A 21,449-nucleotide genomic window follows, 5' to 3' on the forward strand; every position below is an offset into this window, starting at 1 on the left:
AACTCCTTGGCCCCTCTCTCCCTCATGGTACCACCTGGCAAAACCTTCACCTGGATGAGCCCCATCCCTGGCCTCCTCCGCGTCAGCCCAGGAGCGTTCCCATGGGAAGGCGCACCGTCAGGATGCTCGTCTCACTGACCGCACCTCCAGGTAGACTCCTGGCTTGTGTGCAGTGGTCAGGCTCTTCCTCCCCGACTCCCAGGTGCCCACCTCACACCTCTGCCATATTCTTAAACCCCTCCCACATGCCTCTCTCTCTCTCACCCGATGGCCTCTTCCCTCCCTTCCCTAAGAAAACAGAAGCCTTCCAATGGGGGACACTTCATCTCAACACCCCCAATTCGTCACATCTCCCTCTTCTTTCACCTCCTACTGTAGAGGAAGGGTCCTGGTTTCTTTCTTCTATCAAAGCCAGCTCCTCTGCTTCACCACAACACGTAGTCATAAAAACAGACAAATAGAGACTCTAAATACATGGTAACTAAAGAAAAAATTTTATGGTAGTTCCTAGTTAAAGTAAATCCTGAGATAAACTGGTTTGAAAATTTGGGTTAAAAATAGCTATGTCTTGGGACTTCCCTGGTGGCACAGTGGTTAAGACTCCACCTGCCCATGCAGAGGTCATGGATTCGAGCCCTGGTCCAGGAAGATCCCACATGCCATGGAGCAACTAAGCCCGTGCACCACGACTACTGAAGCCCGCGTGCTGCAACTACTGAGCCCACGTGCTGCAACTACTGAAGCCTGTGTACCTAGAGCCTGTGCTCTAATTCATTTTCAGATTCTTTTCTCATATAGGTTATCACAGAATATTGAGTAGAGTTCCCTGTGCTCTACAGTAGGTCCTAGTTGGTTATCTATCATATACAGTAATGTGTGTCTGTTAATCCCAAGTTCTTGATTTATCCTTCCCCCGTCACGTTTCCCCTTTGGTAACCATAAATTTGTTTTCAGTATCTGTAAGTCTGTTTCTGTTTTGTAAATAAGTTCGTTTGTATCATTTAAAAAAAATTAGATTCCACATATGAGTGATATCATATGATATTTCTCTTTCTCTTTCTGGCTTACTTCACTTAGTATGATAATCTCTATGTTCATCCATGATGCTGCAAATAGCATTATTTTGTTATTTTATGGCTGAATAATATTCCATTGTATATACGTATCACATCTTCTTTATCCATTCATCTGTCAGTGGACACTTAAGTTGCTTCCATGTCTTGGCTATTGTGAATAGTGCTGCTATGAACTTAGAGATGAATGTGTCTTTTCAAAGTATGTTTTTCTCTGGATATATGTCCTGGTAGGATTGCTGGATCATATAGTTGTTAGATTTTTAGTTTGCTAAGGAACCTCTATAGTGGTTACACCAATTTACATTCCCACCAACAGTGTAGGAGGGTTCCCTTTTCTCCACACCCCCTCCAGCATTTATTGTTTGTAGACTTTTTGATGATGGCCATTCTGACTGGTGTGAGGTGATACCTCATTGTAGTTTTAATATGCATTTCTTTGATAATTAGTGATGTTGAGCACCTTTTCATGTGCTTTTTGGCCATCTGTATGTTTTCTTTGGAGAAATGTCTATTTAGGTCTTCTGCCCATTCTTTGATTGGGTTGTTTGGGGTTTTTTTTGATACAGAGCTGCATAAGCTGTTTGCATATTTTGGAGATTAATTCCTTATTGGTCGCTTCATTTGCAAACATCTTCTCCCGTTCTGTGGGTTGTCTTTTTGTTTTGTTTATGGTTTCCTTTGCTCTGCAGAAGCTTTTAAGCTTAATTAGGTCCCATTTATTTATTTTTGTTTTTATTTTTATTACTCTAGGAGACAGATCAAAAAAGATATTGCTGCGATTTATGTCAGAGTGTTCTGCCTATGTTTTCCTCTAAGAGTTTTATAGTGTCTGGCCTTACATTTAGGTCTTTGATCCATTATAAGTTTATTTTTGAGTATGATGTTAGAGAGTGTTCTAATTTCATTCTTTTACATGTAGTTGTCCAGTTTTCCCAGCACCAGTTATTGAAGAGACTGTCTTTTCTCCATTGTATATTCTTGCCTCCTCTGTCATAGATTAATTGACCATAGGTGCATGGGTTTATCTCTGGGCTTTCTATCCTGTTCCATTGATCTATAGTTCTGTTTTTGCACTAGTACCACACTGTTTTGATTACTGTAGCTTTGTAGTACAGTCTGAAGTTAGGGAGCCTGATTCCTCCAGCTCCATTTTTCTTTCTCAGGATTGCTTTGGCTATGTGGGGTCTTTTGTGTTTCCATACAAATTAAAGAATTTTTTGTTCTAGTTCTGTAAAGCATAACTGTATATATTATGTAAGACTTTGCTTTGTGTTCTCATTAAAAACTGATTAGTTAATATTTCTTAAGTTTCCTTTACTGGTTTTATTGCTTTGAAAAGATTCAACATTTAAAATTATGAAAATGTAAAAACCGTGTGTTCACGTAAACTGAATGATAATAACACATCTTTTTAAAAGGGTTGTTCTTTGGCACCTGAGATAACTGTATAGGTAAACTATTCTCCACTTCTATCTGGGTAAAATGATTTAAATGTCATCTTGCTGAAAAATTCAATACATCATTAGTAATCATGTTTCTTTTTAGTGTGTCACTTAAACATAATTTCTAACATCCTTATTAACTTTAAGACCTTGAACTTATATTTCATTTAACTAACAAATAATCTTTAGGGGTGTAGACAATTTCTAAATGGATTTAAATTCCCAAAGAGAAAAAATACAAAAACACTAAGTCACTGAGCATAATCTTAATATTCTCTCTTGCCACTCATTGTTGCACATAATGGCATGACCACCAGTTAACAGTTGGAAAGAGTATGCATCCACTTTGGGTGATGCTGGTAAACATGCTAACTTTTGTCACTTTAGGAGGTACAAAGGGATGTGGAATGTGTTCAAAATCGCTTAGAAATGTACAACCTCCCAAGACTGAACCAGGAAGAAAAAGAAAATATGAACAGACCAATTACCAGTAATGAAATTTAATCTGTAATTTAAAAACTCCCAACAAACAAGAGTCCAGGACCAGAAGGCTTTATGGGTGAATTCTACCAAACATTTAGAGAAGGGTTAATACCTATCCTTCTCAAACTATTCCAAAAAATCACAGAGGAAGGAACACTCATAATTTACAAGGTCAGCATCACCCTGATACCAGAACCAGACAAAGATACCAAACAAAAAAAGAAAATTACAGGCCAATATCACTGATGAACACAGATGCAAAAATTCTCAACAAAATTTTAACAAACTGAATCCAACAATACACTAAAAGGATCATACACCTTGATCAAGTGGATTCAACCCACGGATGCAAGGATTTTTCAGCAAATCAATCAGTGTGATACACCACATTAACAAATTGAAGAATAAAAACCATATGATCGTCTCAATAGATGCAGAAAAAGCTTTTGACAAAATTAAGCATCCATTTATGATAAAAACTCTCCATAAAGTGGGCATAGAGGGAACATACCTCAACATAATGAAGGTCTTATATGACAAACCCACAGCTAACATCATACTCAACTGAAAGCATTTCCTCTAAGATCAGGAACAAGACAAGGATGACCACTCCTGCCACTTTTATTCAACATAATACTGGAAGCCCTAGCCACAGTGAACAGACAAGAAAAATAAATAAATAAAAGAAATCCAAATTGGAAAGGAAGAAGCAAAAATGTCACTGTTTGCAGATGACATGATACCATACACAGAAAATCCTAAAGACACCACCAGAAAACTACTAGAGCTCATCAATGAATTCAGTAAAGTTGCAGGATACAAAATTAATATATAGAAAGCTGTTGCATTTCTATACACTAACAATGAACTATCAGGAAGATAAATTAAGGAAACAATCCCATTTACCATCACATCAAAAAGAATAAAATACCTAGGAATAAACCTACCTAAGGAGGTAGAAGACCTTTACTCGGAAAACTATAAGACACTGATGAAAACCACAAAGCTGTCAAGTGTCTTTCCCTGGAACACTGATTAACTTGGGGGATCTCAGGGAAGGAGGCACAGAATCACAGGTACAGGCTTTGCTGGTGAAACCTGGTAGAGGCGAAATGGATCATTCTTGGTTCCTAACAGACAAACTAATAAGGACAATAAAAATACTGCTGGTACATGGAATGATCAAATTATGATTCCCAAGGCTTTACGGAACCTCCAGGTGGAAGCTAACTCCAAAGGTTTAGTGTCATACAATTCTAGTTTGTTAATCACACAGAAGAGTTATGTGTGTTAATTAACACCACATTACACAAATGTAAGTAAACCCAGCCAAGTAAATAAGACATTAAATTAATAAACCAAAACAGAAAGTTGCTGAATAAAATTCAGGTGGGCAGATAGGAACTGGGGGTGGGCTGCACCTTCTCTACCACCATTCTGACCTAGCGCCTCATACCTCAATAGAAAAAACAAAGACAAAAACCACCTTGCATATGGAGGGTTTTTTTCTTTTCTTTCTTTTTTTTTTTTTAAAGAATACTCTGTCTAGCATTATCCCCTCAAAATAAATGAAGCCTGGAGTCCTTTCTATAAATATCTAATCCCCTAAATGAAAACAACTGCATCCCTCAAATCTTGCTGCTGATAGGAGTGACCCTTGCAGATGTGGTAAGTGTGAGAGGAAACTGCTGGTTTTCCACCAGGAGGAGACCAACTTGGCAACCTTGTCATATTCGATACCTGCTATTTCCTGTATTTGGGTAGTCTGACTCTTCCAAAGGAAAAACTTTAAGGATGAAATACTTAATGTTTTTGTCTGTGACTCTTCCACAATCCACACTCCCCCCTTCTTTCTGAAATTTTGTAGCACTGTTTGTAATGGTATTAGGACAGACTATTCATTCTCAAACATCATTTAAGTCTTCATGAGCTTCAGTTTCATCTCTCTGATTGGATTATAGACTTCTTGAATGACCCCCTCCCCAAACCACACCTTACAGTTCTTTGTCCAGCCCACAGAACCCAGCACGACCTTTATAATAGGAGATGTCAATACGTCTAACTGATAGATGGACACATCAGTTACATATCTCTGTGGTTCATTTATTTCCCTGGAAACTAATTTTAAAAGACAAATTGCTCCAGGCCATCATTAATCTCTCCCTGATATACTTTCATGCATGTAGATGCTCTGAAAAATATGTACCCAAATAGCATTTTCTGTCTGCATTTCTTTACGTACGCGCACCATGATAATCCATATTTGGGGCTTCCCTGGTGGCACAGTGGTTAAGAATCCTCCTGCCAATGCAGGGGACACAGGTTCGATCCCTGGTCCAGGAGGATCCCACATGCCACGGAGCAACTAAGCCCGTGTGCCACAACTACAGAGCTTGCACTCTAGAGCCCGCGAGCCACAACTACTGAGCCCACGTGCCATAACTACTGAAGCCTGCACACCTAAAGCCCGTGCTCTGCAACAAGAGAAGACACGACAATGAGAAGCCTGTGCACCGCAACGAAGAGTAGCCCCCGCTCGCCACAACTAGAGAAAGCCCATGCACAGCAACAAAGACCCAACACAGCCAAAAATTAAAAAAAAAAAAAAAATTAAAAAAAAAGATAATCCATATTAAAATAATCCTTGTTATTCAATGTATGTATTAGTATGTATGTATTTATATATTAGTTTGGTTTTTTTTTTAATTGAAACTATACTCGCACGGGTCAAATTATTCTATGTATCGTGTTATGAAAAGCAGCATTCCCTTCCACTCCCACATCCATCACCCTCTAGAGGAAATTCTTAACTATTTCTTCTGCTCCTACCTCCCTATCTCTACACAACATGTTCATAAAGCTATTTCTTAATTGTCATATTTAAGCACTGTCTCTTGACCTTCCCTGGTGGAAGCTCTTTCATTCCCCAATCTCCCCAACCAGACTCATGTACCACCTGTTCCTCATCTTCCTCATGTGGTTCTATTATCAGTTGGTTGGATCAGTACTGTTTTCACATTATTTCTCTAGGTAAATATTATTCAAGCCAAGTCACGTACCATGATGACTTCCTTTCTTTCTTGCACATTTTGTTCCTCCTAGAGTTAGTCTTGTTTTTCCTGTTTGCTTAGTTACATACTTATTGATAATTCATCTCCAAACATCTGAATCTTCTGTAAATACACTGAATACTGAAATACACTATATATACTGAAATACACAGATTTTGTTTTCTCTTCTTGGAGACAATGCTCTGAAGCTCCAACCTGGACTGGTCTGTCTTCAGGTCTGTCATGTACATCTCCCTTCACCATCATCCCAACACCCTGGTTTCCTGGCTTGAATCTATTTCTCCTCCTTGGATAGGCTGAAGGCCTACTTTTACACTTGATGGATAACCTGGGTACAGAATTCTAGGTTAGAATTCTAAGAGACTCTAAGAGGATCACTTTCTTGAGGACAGGGAAGGCACTGCTGCACTGCTGTCAGTATCTAGTTCATTGCTCCCGAAAAGTGTGATGCTATCCATATTCCTATCCTTTGTATGTGACCTGTTTTCTCTCTCTGGAAGCTTCTAGGATCTTCTCTATATTCCTGGGTCTTTCCTCATTCATATGCTAGCTATGTGGCGGCCCCTTTATTGGGAAATGTGTCCACCTTCTTTGGAGAATGAACTTCCGTTTTCTGCTGGGGGAGAGGAAGGGTGATAACTGCTCTGCAAACTAGGAGTGGGGATCTGGGGACCCTAGAAAGGCCATGACACAATACTCCTGTTTTTGACCTCATCTTCATGCCACTTGCAGAGGTACGTGGTACCACTAATTCCTGAGCCACCTGGGGGTTCTGCCATGTGCGTTGCTGTTTTTCTGCCGGCCAGTTCAGGGTTCAGCTTTCTCCCCGTGAGATCAGGTATCACTAACCTATCTGCCCCACCAGGTCCCAAGTTTTACTGCCAACATTACTTCTCCTTGCATGGTTGTGTCTTTACAGAAAAGCTCTATGTAGGCACTTCGGCAGGATCTGGGAGAGAAAGGAAATCAGTGTGTGTTCAGTCCACTCTTGTATCTGTCTTTCATGTTACTCTTTTTTTTTTTTTTTCTTTGTGGTACGCGGGCCTCTTACTGTTGTGGCCTCTCCCGTTGCGGAGCACAGGCTCCAGACGTGCAGGCTCAGCAGCCATGGCTCACAGGCCCAGCCGCTCCGCAGCATGTGGGATCCTCCCAGACCCGGGGCACGAACCCGTGTCCCCTGCATTGGCAGGCGGACTCTCAACCACTGCGCCACCAGGGAAGCCCCATGTCACTCTTTAGAAAACATCTCTTCTCTTAGCTTCTTTCATAGTACAGTCTTGCTTTTCCTCAAAACTCACTGATATCTCATTCTAAGTCTCTGTTTCTGGTTCTTCCTCCAAGACTCAATCCCCAAGTCCTGGATTCTCTCAAGGCCCAGAGTAAGTGGGCTCTCTTATTTGCTCCTCCCATCCTCTTCCACCCCACCCCCCAGCTCCCAGGTAAACGCACTCAACTCTCACAGCTTGAACACCACCGACATGGGGAAGATTCCCACATTCCTAGTTTTAGCCCTGAACTGTCCTTTCAGCTCCAGACTCATATCCAACTGCCTGCATGACTTCTATAGTCTGAACCTCACCAACATTTCCAACTGTCCCAAACTGAGTTTTCAATTTTCTTCCAATCTTTTCTATCGTAGAATATGGCACCACCATCTACCCAGTTGCTTGAGCTGGAAACTTGGGAATCATCTAAGCTTTGCCTCTTCTCCTCAAGCCCATACCCAACTTGTCAGTAAGTCATATTGAGTCCACCTCTAAAATACATTTTTACTCCACTCATCTCTCTCCACCTTCACTGATGTCACCCCAAGACTAGGTCGTTCATCTCTCTCTGACTACTCTAAGAATCTTCAAATGGCCTTCCTACCTCTGCTTCTACCCTCCTCCAACCCTTTTTTCCTATAACAGCCAAAGGGATCCTCTTCCAATGGAAACCAGAGCACATCACTTACTTTTTTTTTTTTTTTTTTTTTGGCCTCACCACACGGCTTGCGGGATCTTAGTTCCCTGACCAGGGATCGAACCTGGGCCCATGGCAGTGAAAGCACAGAGTCCTAAGCACTGGACCACCAGGGAAGTCATATAACTTACCTATTGACGTCCTTTGAAGTTCACCATTGGACTTAGAATATAATCCAAATTCTTTACCATGACTCTCAAGTCTGACTATCCTACAGTCTAATTTTACATCACTCTTCTCACTCATTATGTTCTAGCCACACTGGTCTTCCTCCACTTGTTTAGAAGAACAAGTTATTTCCCCCACAGACCTGCTCCCTCTGCATGGGATGCCCTTCGTGCTGCTCTCTCGTTCATGTGTGGCTCCACCCCATCCTGCAAACCTCAGCTCCTCAGATAGCCTTCCTGATACAGCTCGACACGTCTTCTAAGATTCTCCCCCGCTGCTTCCCTGCCCCAACACCCCTTTTGTTTGCTCATAATACTGATCACAATTTGTAATTATATTTTTCTCTCCCACTGGTCTGTGAGTTCCACCACGGGAAGGAGTGAGTGTGCTAGCACTGTGACTGAGAGGAATTTGATAAACATTAGTTGAATCACTGAATAAATATCCCTACTTCCAATCAATATCTGAGGATTGTATGGAAAACTTCTTCCATCACAATAAAAATGTAACCACCTCATGAAATGCCAGGGTTTTCAGAAGCTTGAAACAGACTCAAAATGCTTCAGAAATTTCTGCTTATAAATGAGAAACTGGAACTTCATTCCAAGTATTATGTTATGGGCACATTAAATTATAGGACTTTTCAGAGAGTGACGGGAACAGAAAGAAATTCTTACTCACCGATTCCTTTGTGAGGATCAGGAGGGCAGGAAACAAACTTCAGCACTTCAGCTCGTTTCTCCCTCAGACCCCAGCGGTAGAGGATTTCTCCGTAGCATTTCTTAAAGTCATCAAATTGCTGGGTATTGGCGGGGTCCAGAAGCCTGGATCAAATTCAAAATTCCGGTCAATTCCTTTAAGAGAAACAAGCTCAAGGCCAAACAGCACTTAGTATAACAAATGACACATAATGTGCTAAGAGTCCTGATTTTGGAGAATCTAAGCGTCATGAAATTGCAGCTCCCACCCGCGAAGGTCGTTACCTTTTATTTTTATCGTGCTGGTCACGCTCTCGCTCACGAGGATCACTGTAGGTCAGACTCCCAAATCGGATTTCTTCTGGTGAGGACTCTCCCCAGGGTGAAGATATGTGCTCTGTCTCTCTTCCCACTGAAAAAAATCAAATGGGAAGAGAAGATGAAAATCAGAGAAGGCATGGGAAATACCTGAAAACTTTCATAATGCACTTGTGTCCAATTTACTCCCTGGAAGAAAGATAAGCTAAGTTGAAGATCCTGAGAAATGGAACTAAACAGAACACTTTCTTAGCCTTACCTTTTTGTCTAGGTGTTTACTATTAAGGTAACTTGATAATTAAGTACACACATAATGATTAAGCAAATTATGGTAGAGATCATGTAGACTGTTAGGCAGGCATTACTTAAAAAACTCTTTAAATGACATGAGAAAATGCTCATGACAAAATCAAAAATGGAACACAAAACCCACAAATATAGAATGACCCCCCACACACACACAAAGATTGGAGGAAAATGTTCTGGAATGTTAACAGATGTTATTTCTAGGTGGGGGAATCAATGATTACTATTTTCTCCACTAATGCTTTTTGTTTTGTTTTTCTTCACTGGGCAAATAGTACTTTTGTAATCAACAAAACTAAGATCATTTTTAAAAAGAAATTTAAAATATCCAGAAAACACAAATACACTTCCTCGTTAAACAGACTTTTACGGCCACCTGGAACCAGGCTCAGCTTTATTTCTCTACCTTGAAGGAGGTACGTGGGGAGAGGGAGGTAACAGGAAGTGGCAGATGATCGGGAAAGGGGCTTGTGCAGGAGAAAGGATAAGGGTTAGCGTTTGCGGGGGGACACTGGGAAGTCCCCCTGTCAGTTTCTTAAGGTTACAAGATGGAAAGCAACCCAGCAAGGCAGAGAGACCAGAAACCAGCCTGTTCAAACATGAAAAGCCCAGACCTTGCTGACTACAGTATCCCCATCATACTCAATTTAAAGGGCAATGAGTGGGGGGGCTTCCCTGGTGGTGCAGTGGTTAAGAATCCGCCTGCCAATGCAGGGGACACGGGTCCGAGTCCAGGTCTGGGAAGATTCCACATGCCACCGAGCAACTAAGCCCGTGCGCCACAACTACTGAGCCTGCGCTCTAGAGCCCATGAGCCACAACTACTGAAGCCCGTGCACCTAGAGCCCATGCTCTGCAACAAGAGAAGCCACTGCAATGAGAAGCCTGCGCACCGCAACAGAGTAGCTCCCGCTTGCTGCAACTAGAGAAAGCCTGCGTGCAGCAACGAAAACCTAACGCAGCCATAAATAAATACATTAATTAATTTTTTAAAAAAAGGGCAAAGAGGGGGAATTCCCTGGCGGTCCAGTGGTTAAGACTCCAAGCTTCCACTGCAGCGGGCCCAGGTTCAATCCCTGGCCGGGGAACTAAGATGAACTAAGATCCCGCAAGCTTTGCGGCGCACTCTGTGTGTGTGTGTGTGGGGGGGGCAATGAGAAACAAGGAAAAATATGGAGAGTATTCATCAAGTAAATATTAAATCGCACACCACATTTAGAGTATAAAAACCCAGCGTGGAAACTAACAAACCACTGTAAAGCAATTATACTCCAATAAAGATGTTTAAAAAAAAACCAAAAAAACCCAGCGTGGGCTAAGGCCATACCAACCTATGTTCCAGCCACCAGTGTTGAATCCTGGGTCGGACATACTCGAGCAGGAACCAGAGGATGTAAAGCTGGGCTGCAGAGCAAACAGGAGCAGTGTGAGAGTGCCGTTCCCCGTGATGGCGACCTCTGGGAAAAGTCAAACTCACACCAGGAAACCCCCAACTTACGTATCGACTGTGGGACACCACAAGGTTAGATGAGCGGCTGGGAAAAGGCCCGAAGGGGTTTGGTATCCCCTGCGGCCGAGACTGGGCTTCAAACACACTGCAGAGCATAGCCAACGTCTGCACGTCCCGGAGCCGGCAGTAATGAGCCAGCCTGGAGAGAAAGGGGGCAGGGGGAAGGATGACTGTCACGACAGCGGCGGGTTGTCGCCATTGGGGTAGGATGTCAGAATTTTTTTTTTAATTTATATTATTGAAGTATAGTTGATTTACAGTGTTGTGTCAATTTCTACTGTACAGCCAAGTTCTTCAGTTATACATATATATACATTCTTTTTCATACTCTTTTCCATTATCATTTATATAGAATGGATAAACCACAAGGTCCTACTGTATAGCACAGGGAACTATATCCTGTGATAAACCATAAAGGAAGGGAGAATTCTTGATTCTGCCTCAAAAGCCCCCATCAGGAACGAGGGCTTTCTGCATATCCGGGGGCATGATCGACTTTGAGTTTGGCTAAATTTGTTTTGGAATAACATGTATCTGAGTATTACACATGACCTAGATATAACCAATCTGAAAGCTCCTAGCTGGCATCCAGGCCTGGGCTCAGACTTGAATGGAGCTTCTTCAAGAATTAAGGAGACTCAACTCACATCTGAGTGAGGCCATACATGCTCTCTCGGCCTCCCCAACTCCAAGGAGGCATCACACTGCTTCCTGGGGGAGGGGGGGGGTTCTATGTCCTCCATTCATATGACCTAAGGCTACATGGAGGTGCTCAGAGAGCACGGTGCCACCACAGTATGGGGAGCAGGTCACAGACTCGGGAGGTGGCATTATGAGTCTGAGCTATTAAGTAAGAACAACAGGGGATAGTTTTACCTTTTAGGTCCTCACATCCCCTTTGCTCCTTTCAGTACAACTGTGCTAGATAGAATGTGAGGTAGAGATCCCAGGGACTTGATACTTTCCTACCAAGCAATGTCTAATAGTTTTAAGGTGTTTTCACACTATCTCGTGAGCCTCATATGAAGTGGGTAGAACAAGCACCATGAGCAAGCTGAAGCGTGAGCACGTGTCCCAGGTCTGGCCTCAGCAAGCAGGTAAAGCAAACCTCCACCTGAAGGAAGGAGAGCTTTTCCGTCTCTCTGTCAGGACCTGGGCCTCCCTGTCTTGAAACCTCAAGTGGTTCTTCCCGGATGTGAATCATTCTGCACACTGTATTTCCAGTTTGCCATATTTCAGTGAAATAAATCAAACACAAACTCAAGGTTTTCATAAACTGTCTAACAGGGTGAATGCATCGTGGCCTTTGGAAAACACGAAGGCCAACGTGCAATTCTCTAACCTGCTCTCAGGGGCGAGATTCTGTAGCACCCAAGAAACTTTCTACCTCAAGAACTCAAACTCCTGTGTTCAGACTGATGTACTTCTGGGCCAAAGCATAAATCTCTCAAGGACACATGAGTCCCAAATCCTTGTTATAAATGACAAATACTGTATAATTCCTTCTGCTCTAAGAAATGAGTTCTGTACAGAAATTATGGCAGCCCTAAAAGGAAAGGTCTCACTTCCTCTTCTCATGCCTCAGGCCTTTGCACTTTTCTCTTAGACAAAAACACCGAAAGTGTTTATAGACCTAAAATCGACATCACTCATTTTCCTCACTTTTAGCTCTCAAAACCTACAGGGACTCCAGTAGCTGTCGCCCAAATGGATGTCGAGCCCAGGGTGTTTCCAAATCTGGGTCAGACTTCGGACCAAGGCAAAGATCCGTAGCTACTGTAGCCAGCGACCAAACCTGCACGGATCAAAGAGAAATACCCACACTCAGACTGGTGAGCACAGGACCGCGAACCACGAAAGAACCCCACCTCCTCCTCCACACACAGCCTAAAGCCTTGCTACTCCGGGGGCGGCCAAAGCTGGGAGCTTACTGAAACGCAGAGTCTGACACCCCACTCCAGACCTACTGAAGCAGAATTTGCATTTTAGCAAGATTCTCAGGGGACTTGTGTGCACATTTGAGAAACACTAGCCTTAAAAGCTTTTATGAAGCAGACGACAGAGGAATGACACCATGCAACAACTTCCCTGCATGGTCTATTTAACCACTGACTCAAGTGACTTTTTCTGCTGCTTCATTAGTGAACTGGCAGGGAGAAAAAAATGCATTCGGTATCACACTTAAGATTGTCCTTTGCCCAAATAATGAAAAACCTTCCATTACAAAAGTTTCAGTATACTCTCTGAAGTTACAGAAAAATAGGCCAAGAAAAAATAGACTCGGCTTTCTTTTGGTTGATATCAAATCTGAGGAATATCCCTAAACTTGAAACCTCACGGGGCTTGGAGTCCTCAAGCAGAAACTAATGTCCATGACGTGTCTATTAGATCCAAGATTTAGCACACACTAAATATAAATACATCACACCATCAACGGAGTCCCCTCCCCTCTATACCTTTAAAAATGGAATACTGGGGACTTTCCTGGTGGTCCAGCGGTTAAGACTCTGCGTTCCTAATGCAGGGGGCCCAGGTTCGATCCCTGGTCAGGGAACTAGATCCCACATGTGTGCCACAACTAAGAGCCCACATGCTGCAACTAAGCAGCCCGCATGCTGCTACTAAAAGATCCCACACGCCGCAACTAAGACCCGGCGCAGCCAAATAAATAAATATATATATATATATTTTTTTTAATGGAATATTATTTTTGGGAAATCTTTCTTACTAGCAATACATCACTGTATGCCCACCAACTGGAAAACACTACTAGACTCTGAGAAAAACCCGAAAGGAAGAAGATACAGACTTTGAATCAAGGAGTTTAAAATAGAAGAAAAGAAAGAATAAGCAAATAAAAATACTGAAAAACAGGTATAGAAACACATCAGATATGTTTTTAAAAAATCAATTAAATCGTGTGGCTCCAGTATACTTAAATAACCCCCACGAGTATTGGTTCAAAAGAAAAATATTCATTTCTATGATCAGTCGACCACCTGGATGGTTGCTGGAAGAAGTTCATAGGTTTCTGGGATAGGAAAGGATGTTTACTACCCTGGCCGACAACTTGGGCCCATTATTTCCTCACTTGTAATACGCGTTTCCTAAGTGCCTTCAACAGAAATAGTTGACAGGCTTATTCCTGTAACTCTTATGCAGAACAGCAGACACATCATCTTCAATATGTGCAAAAAGAACAACAACAAATTCTCCAAGCGTTTGCACTGATGTCATTTCCGGTCCGTTAAGGAAGACCACACCACAGTGATGACTGCAATTGCAAGAAGAGCAGCAATAATTTGCCACATACTGGGTATTTACATCTACCAGATACAGGTATGGAAACTGTATGCATATTACCTTATTTAGTTCTCATAAGGACCTTAGAAGTACTGTTCCTACTTTATAGTTGAGGAAACTGAAGTTCAGAATGATTAGGTAGCTGCCTAGGATCACACAACACGAAAGGGACAGAGCCCAGATGTAAACCCAGGTATGTCTGAACCCCAGGGAAGGGTCTTTCCACTTCACTCGGACTAGCCTGAACTTCCAAATCAACCCTGCCATAAAAGTCCTAAAAACTTAACAGAAAAAAAAAAAAAACACTTTAGGAAGTAATTTTTCCTCAGATAATGTTTTTTCAGCACGTGAACCAATCTTCTCATCAACCCTATGAGGCAATTATTCTCTTGGGTCTCATTTGACCAATATACAGAGGCTGAGAGAGTCGGAAATACTTGGCCCAGTGTTACACCACTACGGAGCAGAGTCGGGCTGACGCCTCCTGTTAGAAATTCCCCACTATTTCCACTACTCTGTTTTGCCTTCTTAGTGTTTGCAGAATTTTAGGTGGCTGGGTCCTTAGAGAAACAGATTAAATCCATGACTCTAAGTTTCACTTAAAAGGGTTTGCAGCAGAGACTTGACGGTGTTTACTAGGAGACAAAAGGAAATCTTAGGGATTTTTCAATCAGATAAAAATCAAGGGGAGGCCTTAGCTCTGGGTCATTTGGAGGGTTACAAGGAAAAACTGAGCAGACAGGACAGCAGCTCATAGTCTCCATTGCTCAATCTAATCCTCACACTAAAGAATAAAAGATGCAATAGAGACAGAACATAGATTAGTGGTTGGCGAGGGCTGGATGGGGGAAGAGGGGCTTGAGTAGTGACAAGTAAGGGGTGTGGGGTGCCTTTACAGGGTAAAGGAAATGTTCCAAAATAGTTTATGGTGATGATTGCAAAATGCTGTGAATATACTAAAAGCCACTGAATGGTACATCTTAAATGTGTAAATTGCATGGTCTATGGACTATAACGCGTGGCACGGCCAAACAAACAAAAATAAATAAATAACTAAAAAACAAAAAACCTCACCAATATAGGAGCAACTTGCTTAAGCACTGATGCGTTTCCGCAAAGATGAAGGAAATTTTAATTCTTGTAATATTACAACACCTTGTTTTAAAACTGAACGTGTCTCTATCTTAAGGAATGCCTTGGTAAACCTTTTATGAAATGAAGCATTTTTAAAAGTAAAAAACAAACAAAACAGAACTGAGGGTGTAAATGGCAAAGATAAAGACGTCCACATTTACATACTAACAATCACCCTGCCCTAGAATAGAAAAGGGATGTTATAAAGACACTTAGTAAATGCTTTAGGACCTCAACTAAGCACTAATAAGAAAAACATCTAAGGGATTTAAAAAGCTGCTCTAGCCCTACAGTTTGGCAAAGAAAATGGGAAAGAAATTACAAAATAGGAGGTACACCTTGAAATGTCACTAAACCACAACAATAAAGTGAAAGGAACCTGCTCCAAGAGAAAAATCCAGATCTCCAACAAAAGGAATGGAAAATACCTGGACGAGATCCTTCCTTCCAACAAGCAAGGCAGAAGTGGCATTCTTCTGACATGTTTCTTGAATATCATTCACATTCAATCTGAAATTTAAGAAGAATTAAAAAGTTTCTTTCCAGTTGACTTCTAAATCAATTACTCCTGGTTTAACAAATAAACTAAAAACTGCCTCTTTGGTTGTCACTCAAAATGTTTTATTCGTATTGGCCTTAAGCTCCCTTTCTACGTAACATGGAGAAAAAGCTTACCTACAGCTGATGTTACACTGTGAATTCAGGCCTGGGGAAGGTGAAATTGCTTACCTCTTCCAAGTCAGGAGAGGAGGCCAGATTCAAAGAACAATTGGCCAGCTAGCTTTTCTGGGGAGTTCCCCAGGCTTAAGGGTTGAATAAAAATTGATTTAGATATGTATAATGCTGACCGTAGTTTCTAACAAGGAGTAATGTGTTGTACATAAACAACAAAATAAATATTGTTTATTATGTGTTCAAGTTCAGGAAGAAGGGGAACCACAGGGCAGCAGCTTCTGTGTGCCTGTCACCCACCTCCCAGCTCCCTTCAACCAAAGTAGCTCTGCTTTTAAACTGTTTTACGTATTAAGTACAGGAGGCAGAATCCTGAGACTGTGCCCAAGATTGCTGGCCCCTGCTGTACAGGCCTTGTATAAACCCTCCCTTTAAACGGGGTCAAGACCAGTCAATACCGATGACATATCACTCCCGTAATTGTCAAAAGGGAGATTCTCCTGGGTGGGCCTGACCTAATCAGATGAGACCTTAGAAAGACAGAGAAGCATCAGTGAGACACTCCCGCTGGTCTTGGAGAAGACGAAATTCCCTGAGTTCTCCGGCTGCAAGGAACTGAATTCTGCTAACAACCTGAATGAGTTTGGAAGAGAACCCTGAGCATTGGTTAAGACCACCATGCGGCTAACTTCATAATTTCAGCCTGGGGAGACCAGAGCAAGGACCCAGGTAAGCCATGCCCAGACTCCTGACCCAGAGAAACTTTGAGATAATAAATGTGTGTTGTTTAAACGCTAGGTCTGTGGTAATTTGCTATGCAGCAGAAGAAAGCTAATGCACTGGGCCTCTTCTAAAAAGGATTCCAGTATCTCAAAAACTAAAATAAAAAGGGAGTTCCCCAGTGGCCTAGTGATTAGGATTCCAGGCTTTCAACTGCCTGGGTTCAATCCCTCGTCAGGGAACCGAGATCCTGCAAGGCACGGCCAAAAAATATAATAAGATAAAATAAACAACTTTGATATTCATGTCTAAGTGGGAAGCATGGCATAGTTGAAATTCTGAACTTACATGTATAGTTCTCCCAATGACTTGTGAACAGGAAGAAGGCAGGCAATATCCTGAATGATCACTTTCCCAGCCGCCTTGATTGGTCGATTCCCAGAGTCCGATCCCTCACGCTTACTTTTCCATCTCCTTGATTTCTGGGGGAAATGACAAGATATAACTAATGGGGACTTCGATGAATGGAAACCTACATTTGCAGAGCACACCATAGTTGGGTCATTGGTAATTTGCAGAGACCTTGCATTACATCATGCCCACAATTATATGAATCAGCATCTGTAGAAAATAAAAGGATGACAAAGGGCATTGAGCTCATGGCCCAGAATCCTAAGAGGAAAATAAGCACCTACTGCAGTGCTATATACATTCTGCAGGTGCTCAAAAACACCTTGAAGCCAGAATTTAAAAAAGAAAGAACAGCAATAAGTTAGTAAAGACCACAAAAATGTGGGAGAAGAGCAACTTTTAAGGTTGGGTTCAGCCCTAGGTTCAAAATTCTTGCTTGAAACTAATTAAAGTTTTTTTTTTCTTTCCTTTTCAGACAATTTAAATTGGATTTGTTGAAATTTAATTCAGACGCAGCAGTGTGGGATCTGCGAACTTTCATCTATGGGAGGCAGACACAGAAACTGAGCAGCTCAAGAAAAATTACCCTGTCTTCCCTAGCAGATTTGAATTATCTCTAAAAGTGATCATTTAGAATGTCAAAAATACCTGAGCAGAGGGACCTGGGTAATGGATGTGGAAGATCATAAGCAATTATCCTATTTCCCCAGAGCCTTCCCTACAAATGGCTACAGAGGAGCCTGTATGTGGGAAATGAGAGATGTCCCGGAAAATGAGAATTATGAGAGTGTAGCCCCATCTGGTATCTTCAAAATGACGACCAGCCAAGGGAGCAATATTCTATTTTATTTTATTGCCAGAAGTTAGAAAGGGGGTCGCCAAAGTGATTCATCTCAGGAGGGAAGTGACATATTTATTAACAAAGGAGGCAAAAGGAACCAGTGAAAGGGCCCTGTAATGTGGAGTCAGAAAACCAAGTCTTACTGGTCTTATTAACACATGCCCTGGCTCACTGCGATCCCAGGCACATTCCTTTTTCGTGGTGAATTCAGGCTCTCTTTGCTCACTGGTAACTCTGGGCTCATGATAAGCTCTGTGGTTCCAATCTCACAAGGTTAATCAGGGGACAATGAAAAGGTGAGACTGCAAAGTGTCAACTGAAAAAGTGCAATTTAAAAAGCTGTAATTATTATAAATGTCCATAAACTCTCGGGCATGTAGAGTATATTCTTATTTAGATGGTTCATAGATAAATTCGTTTTCCACCAGTGATTTTGATACAATCACTCTTCCATAAATCAGTCATGGTCTATATCCAGGCATTTCTGACCGTTCACATCCCATCTAACCCCCAAAGTTGTCCAACGCACGTAACTTCCCATAGGATTAGTAAGCGGCATGGAACCTGCTAAACCCAGGACACCCGGACTCAGTGCATGGCAGGTAAATGTAGATGCTTAGCTAAAGTATTTGAATTGTTCATCATCGTTTGTAAATACATATGCTATCGATTTGGAACCTTAACCTATTTGGTCTTAGAAGCAGTTCAGTTACTATGCATCCATACACAAGTCATTATTCTGCAACACAAGAGGAAACTGCATCTATTCTTGGGGGCTAGTAGCCCTTCAATTCTCTGCTGGCCTTGGTTATTTTCTAAAGAAGAACTGCGATGTGGGTGCAAGTAAGGGGCGAGCGTGCTAACAAGAAAAACGGCCTGTCAGCATGGGCTGGAGCCAGGCAGCGTTTACCGACATTAGACTGTGCTGTCACACGTGCCCTGAGCGCTAGGACCGGTTTCACAGAGAGTAACTCTGCATACACCGACCCCGCAGTGATGGGACAGCACAACATGGTTAACTAGAACACGGAGGGCATCAGTCCATAAATTCACTTCACTGTGACTTTCATCCAGACTTCTGGAAGTTTAAGAATCCCGGGAAATGACATACCCACAAGGCCCCACATAATTTGTCATCTCCAATGAGATTTAGGGTACTGGATTTTTTTTTTAAAGGCAGAAGGAGAAGATCTACATTCAAAAGATTCCATCTGGAATCAAACAGGATCCATCTAATTGGGTCTTCCAGGTTTGTTGAAAGGCTTCTAAAACAGTTCCAGGCACTGACTCTGGCTCCTTATTACAAAGAGAAAATAAGAAGCCCTTCAGCAATGAGCAATTCACGACAGATCCATTTAACTGAATAGTGGAAACCAATGGACACCTCGTGAGGGGTGGGGTCTACAGCTTTCAGACCACACTGGAAACATCCACAATCGCCTGACTTTTTAAGCAAACCCCATGAAAGCATAATATTAAGGCCCATGTGCCCAAAGTGGTTCATTTGCAAATAGACTAGCTCACGTCAGAATGTTTTTCCTAGCAGACTTGAAATATTTCTAAAAAGGATCATTTTCAGAATGTCAAAAATACTTGAGCAGAGGGACCTGGGTAATGGATGTAGAAGATGATCACGAGCAATTATCTTATTTCCCCAGAGCCTTCCCTACAATGGCCAGAGAGGAGCCTGTATTTGGGAAATGAGAGAGGCCTGGACTTCACCAGTGAGGATGTGAGCTTACTCAAGGCCACACTCCTAAGAGCTGAGCTTTGAACACAGGTTCTCAGGCTGCTAAGTCCATACTTGTTAACCTGCTTTCAAGGGTATGATTTTAGATTAAAAAGGGGGGAAACTTAAGTCCTGACTAAGCTACCTGTTAATATGTAAATAGTTTAGTCCACATAAAAACAGATCCATTTCTGCATATACGGAGATCATCTGATTCCAGTGAGGGCTGTCCAACACACCACTGTCTACAATTACTCACTTCTAAAGTCACTCCTCTGCCAAGCACTGCTGAGCCAGAGCAACGTGCAGAGGCAAGCAGCTCCTGTGGCTACAGGGCTTAACACGCCAGGCTCAGGCCAAGGTGCTGTGTTTCAGGCCGGGCTCATGAGCCTGAACCTCGCGCCGTTTAATTTCCTTTTTGGATTTGTTAGGATTCGACACATTCAGAGAAAAGAAAATTCAGGGTCCAAAGAGACGTCTCAGGGCTCTTCTCCCATTTGCAGTCTTGGGTGACAGAGACTGGCAGAAACGGGCCTGTGTGAGTCATCAATAAGTCCTTGATGAAAATGTGAAGATAGTGGTCTGGGCAGCTTTCTGCAACTACCCTTCACAGAATTACAGAAATCACTGTCTGTATTTCCTGGGACTTCCTTGTCAGCTTCTTGAGACACCAGGCTTCCAGGTGCTTCTCTGTTTGATCTGTACTGATGCACAGGTGGTGCTTTATGGACCTTGATAAGCTGCCTTTGAGCCTACAGTAGAAGGAGATTCCCTAACACAGGATCACCCTAATGATAGCTGCCACCAAGAATCAAAGTGTGAAAGCAATTAAGGGACAGCTGTTTTTGTTCATTTAATCCAGCAAGGAATAACTATAAAACATTATAAAAAATCTTTAAGGGGGGGGGTCACAAAACATTTTTTCTTCAAACTTGGAGGTTGATGGCTTTTAAATATGAACTATCTCCCCTTCAGGCTGTGGAGGTCACTCAGTAAACCTGTCTCATGGCAAATTATTCTGGGGATTCAAATCCAACAAGGCTGCCTAAACAAAGATGTGGTAGATCTCAAATCAGGTGTCAGGGCCTAGGACCCAGGTGCTCCCTAAGAAGCATGCAGTGTTTCCTCTAGTGTTTTGGCAACAAAAATGGTTCATACCTCATCCACACCTTCCCAAGATTTCCTTGCCTTAGTATCTTGCTGGAGATTTTAGAATAACCTCTCTAGTCTGAGCACCTGTCAGGTGACGACAACAATGACACACCGGGATGAGGTGTGGCTGACCTTTCCAGGTAAGAAAAGGGCACAGGGGCCCCCAAAGCCCCCTAAAACCTCCTGCATTGCTCCAGTCCCACTCTGACGGGCTTAAATATGGATACGTTTCTGTGCAGTAAAATCGGTACCTCTGGGAGGTGAAGGACTCTGCACTTCTCTTAGGTCATCTCAATGCCCCATCGATAGAAAACACCCCTTCCCCACAGATTCCATGAGCAGGGATCGAGGGAGGAGAGACAAAGCAAGACAGACGAGTTATCACACGATGAGACTGGGATGCTCCTCTGAACAGACCAAGAAGGTGTTCATGGAATTACGGGAAACAGGACA

At 42.4% G+C, this 21,449-nt stretch overlaps 1 protein-coding gene and 1 non-coding gene across 7 annotated transcripts in view; one reads left to right on the forward strand and one right to left on the reverse strand.

The window, feature by feature from the left end:
* The window catches only part of WDR59 (WD repeat domain 59), a 106,595-nt gene that overhangs the window by 26,745 nt on the left and 58,401 nt on the right, over positions 1-21,449 (reverse strand). For 4 of the 6 annotated variants that reach the window (XR_003001916.1, XM_024735655.1, XM_024735654.1 and 1 more), the window contains exons 19-25: positions 17,212-17,345; positions 15,900-15,981; positions 12,717-12,829; positions 11,023-11,173; positions 10,856-10,928; positions 9,186-9,312; positions 8,884-9,026 (exon numbers count right to left, since the gene is read on the reverse strand). Coding sequence is in view for 3 of the 6 variants with exons in the window: in XM_024735655.1 (XP_024591423.1) it covers positions 8,884-9,026; positions 9,186-9,312; positions 10,856-10,928; positions 11,023-11,173; positions 12,717-12,829; positions 15,900-15,981; positions 17,212-17,345 (823 nt within the window). In the remaining 3 variants the exon portion in view is untranslated. Of the gene's footprint in view, positions 1-8,883; positions 9,027-9,185; positions 9,313-10,855; positions 10,929-11,022; positions 11,174-12,716; positions 12,830-15,899; positions 15,982-17,211; positions 17,346-21,449 lie in introns of those variants that run through there. The other 2 variants (XR_003001917.1, XR_003001918.1) reach the window with 2 other exon arrangements.
* On the forward strand, positions 13,516-13,588 carry TRNAR-CCU (transfer RNA arginine (anticodon CCU)). The gene has a single exon. It is a non-coding gene; the product is annotated as a tRNA-Arg (tRNA).

The sequence above is a fragment of the Neophocaena asiaeorientalis genome, unplaced genomic scaffold (assembly GCF_003031525.2).
Source record: "Neophocaena asiaeorientalis asiaeorientalis breed wild unplaced genomic scaffold, Neophocaena_asiaeorientalis_V1.1 scaffold40, whole genome shotgun sequence".
NCBI lineage: Eukaryota > Metazoa > Chordata > Mammalia > Artiodactyla > Phocoenidae > Neophocaena > Neophocaena asiaeorientalis.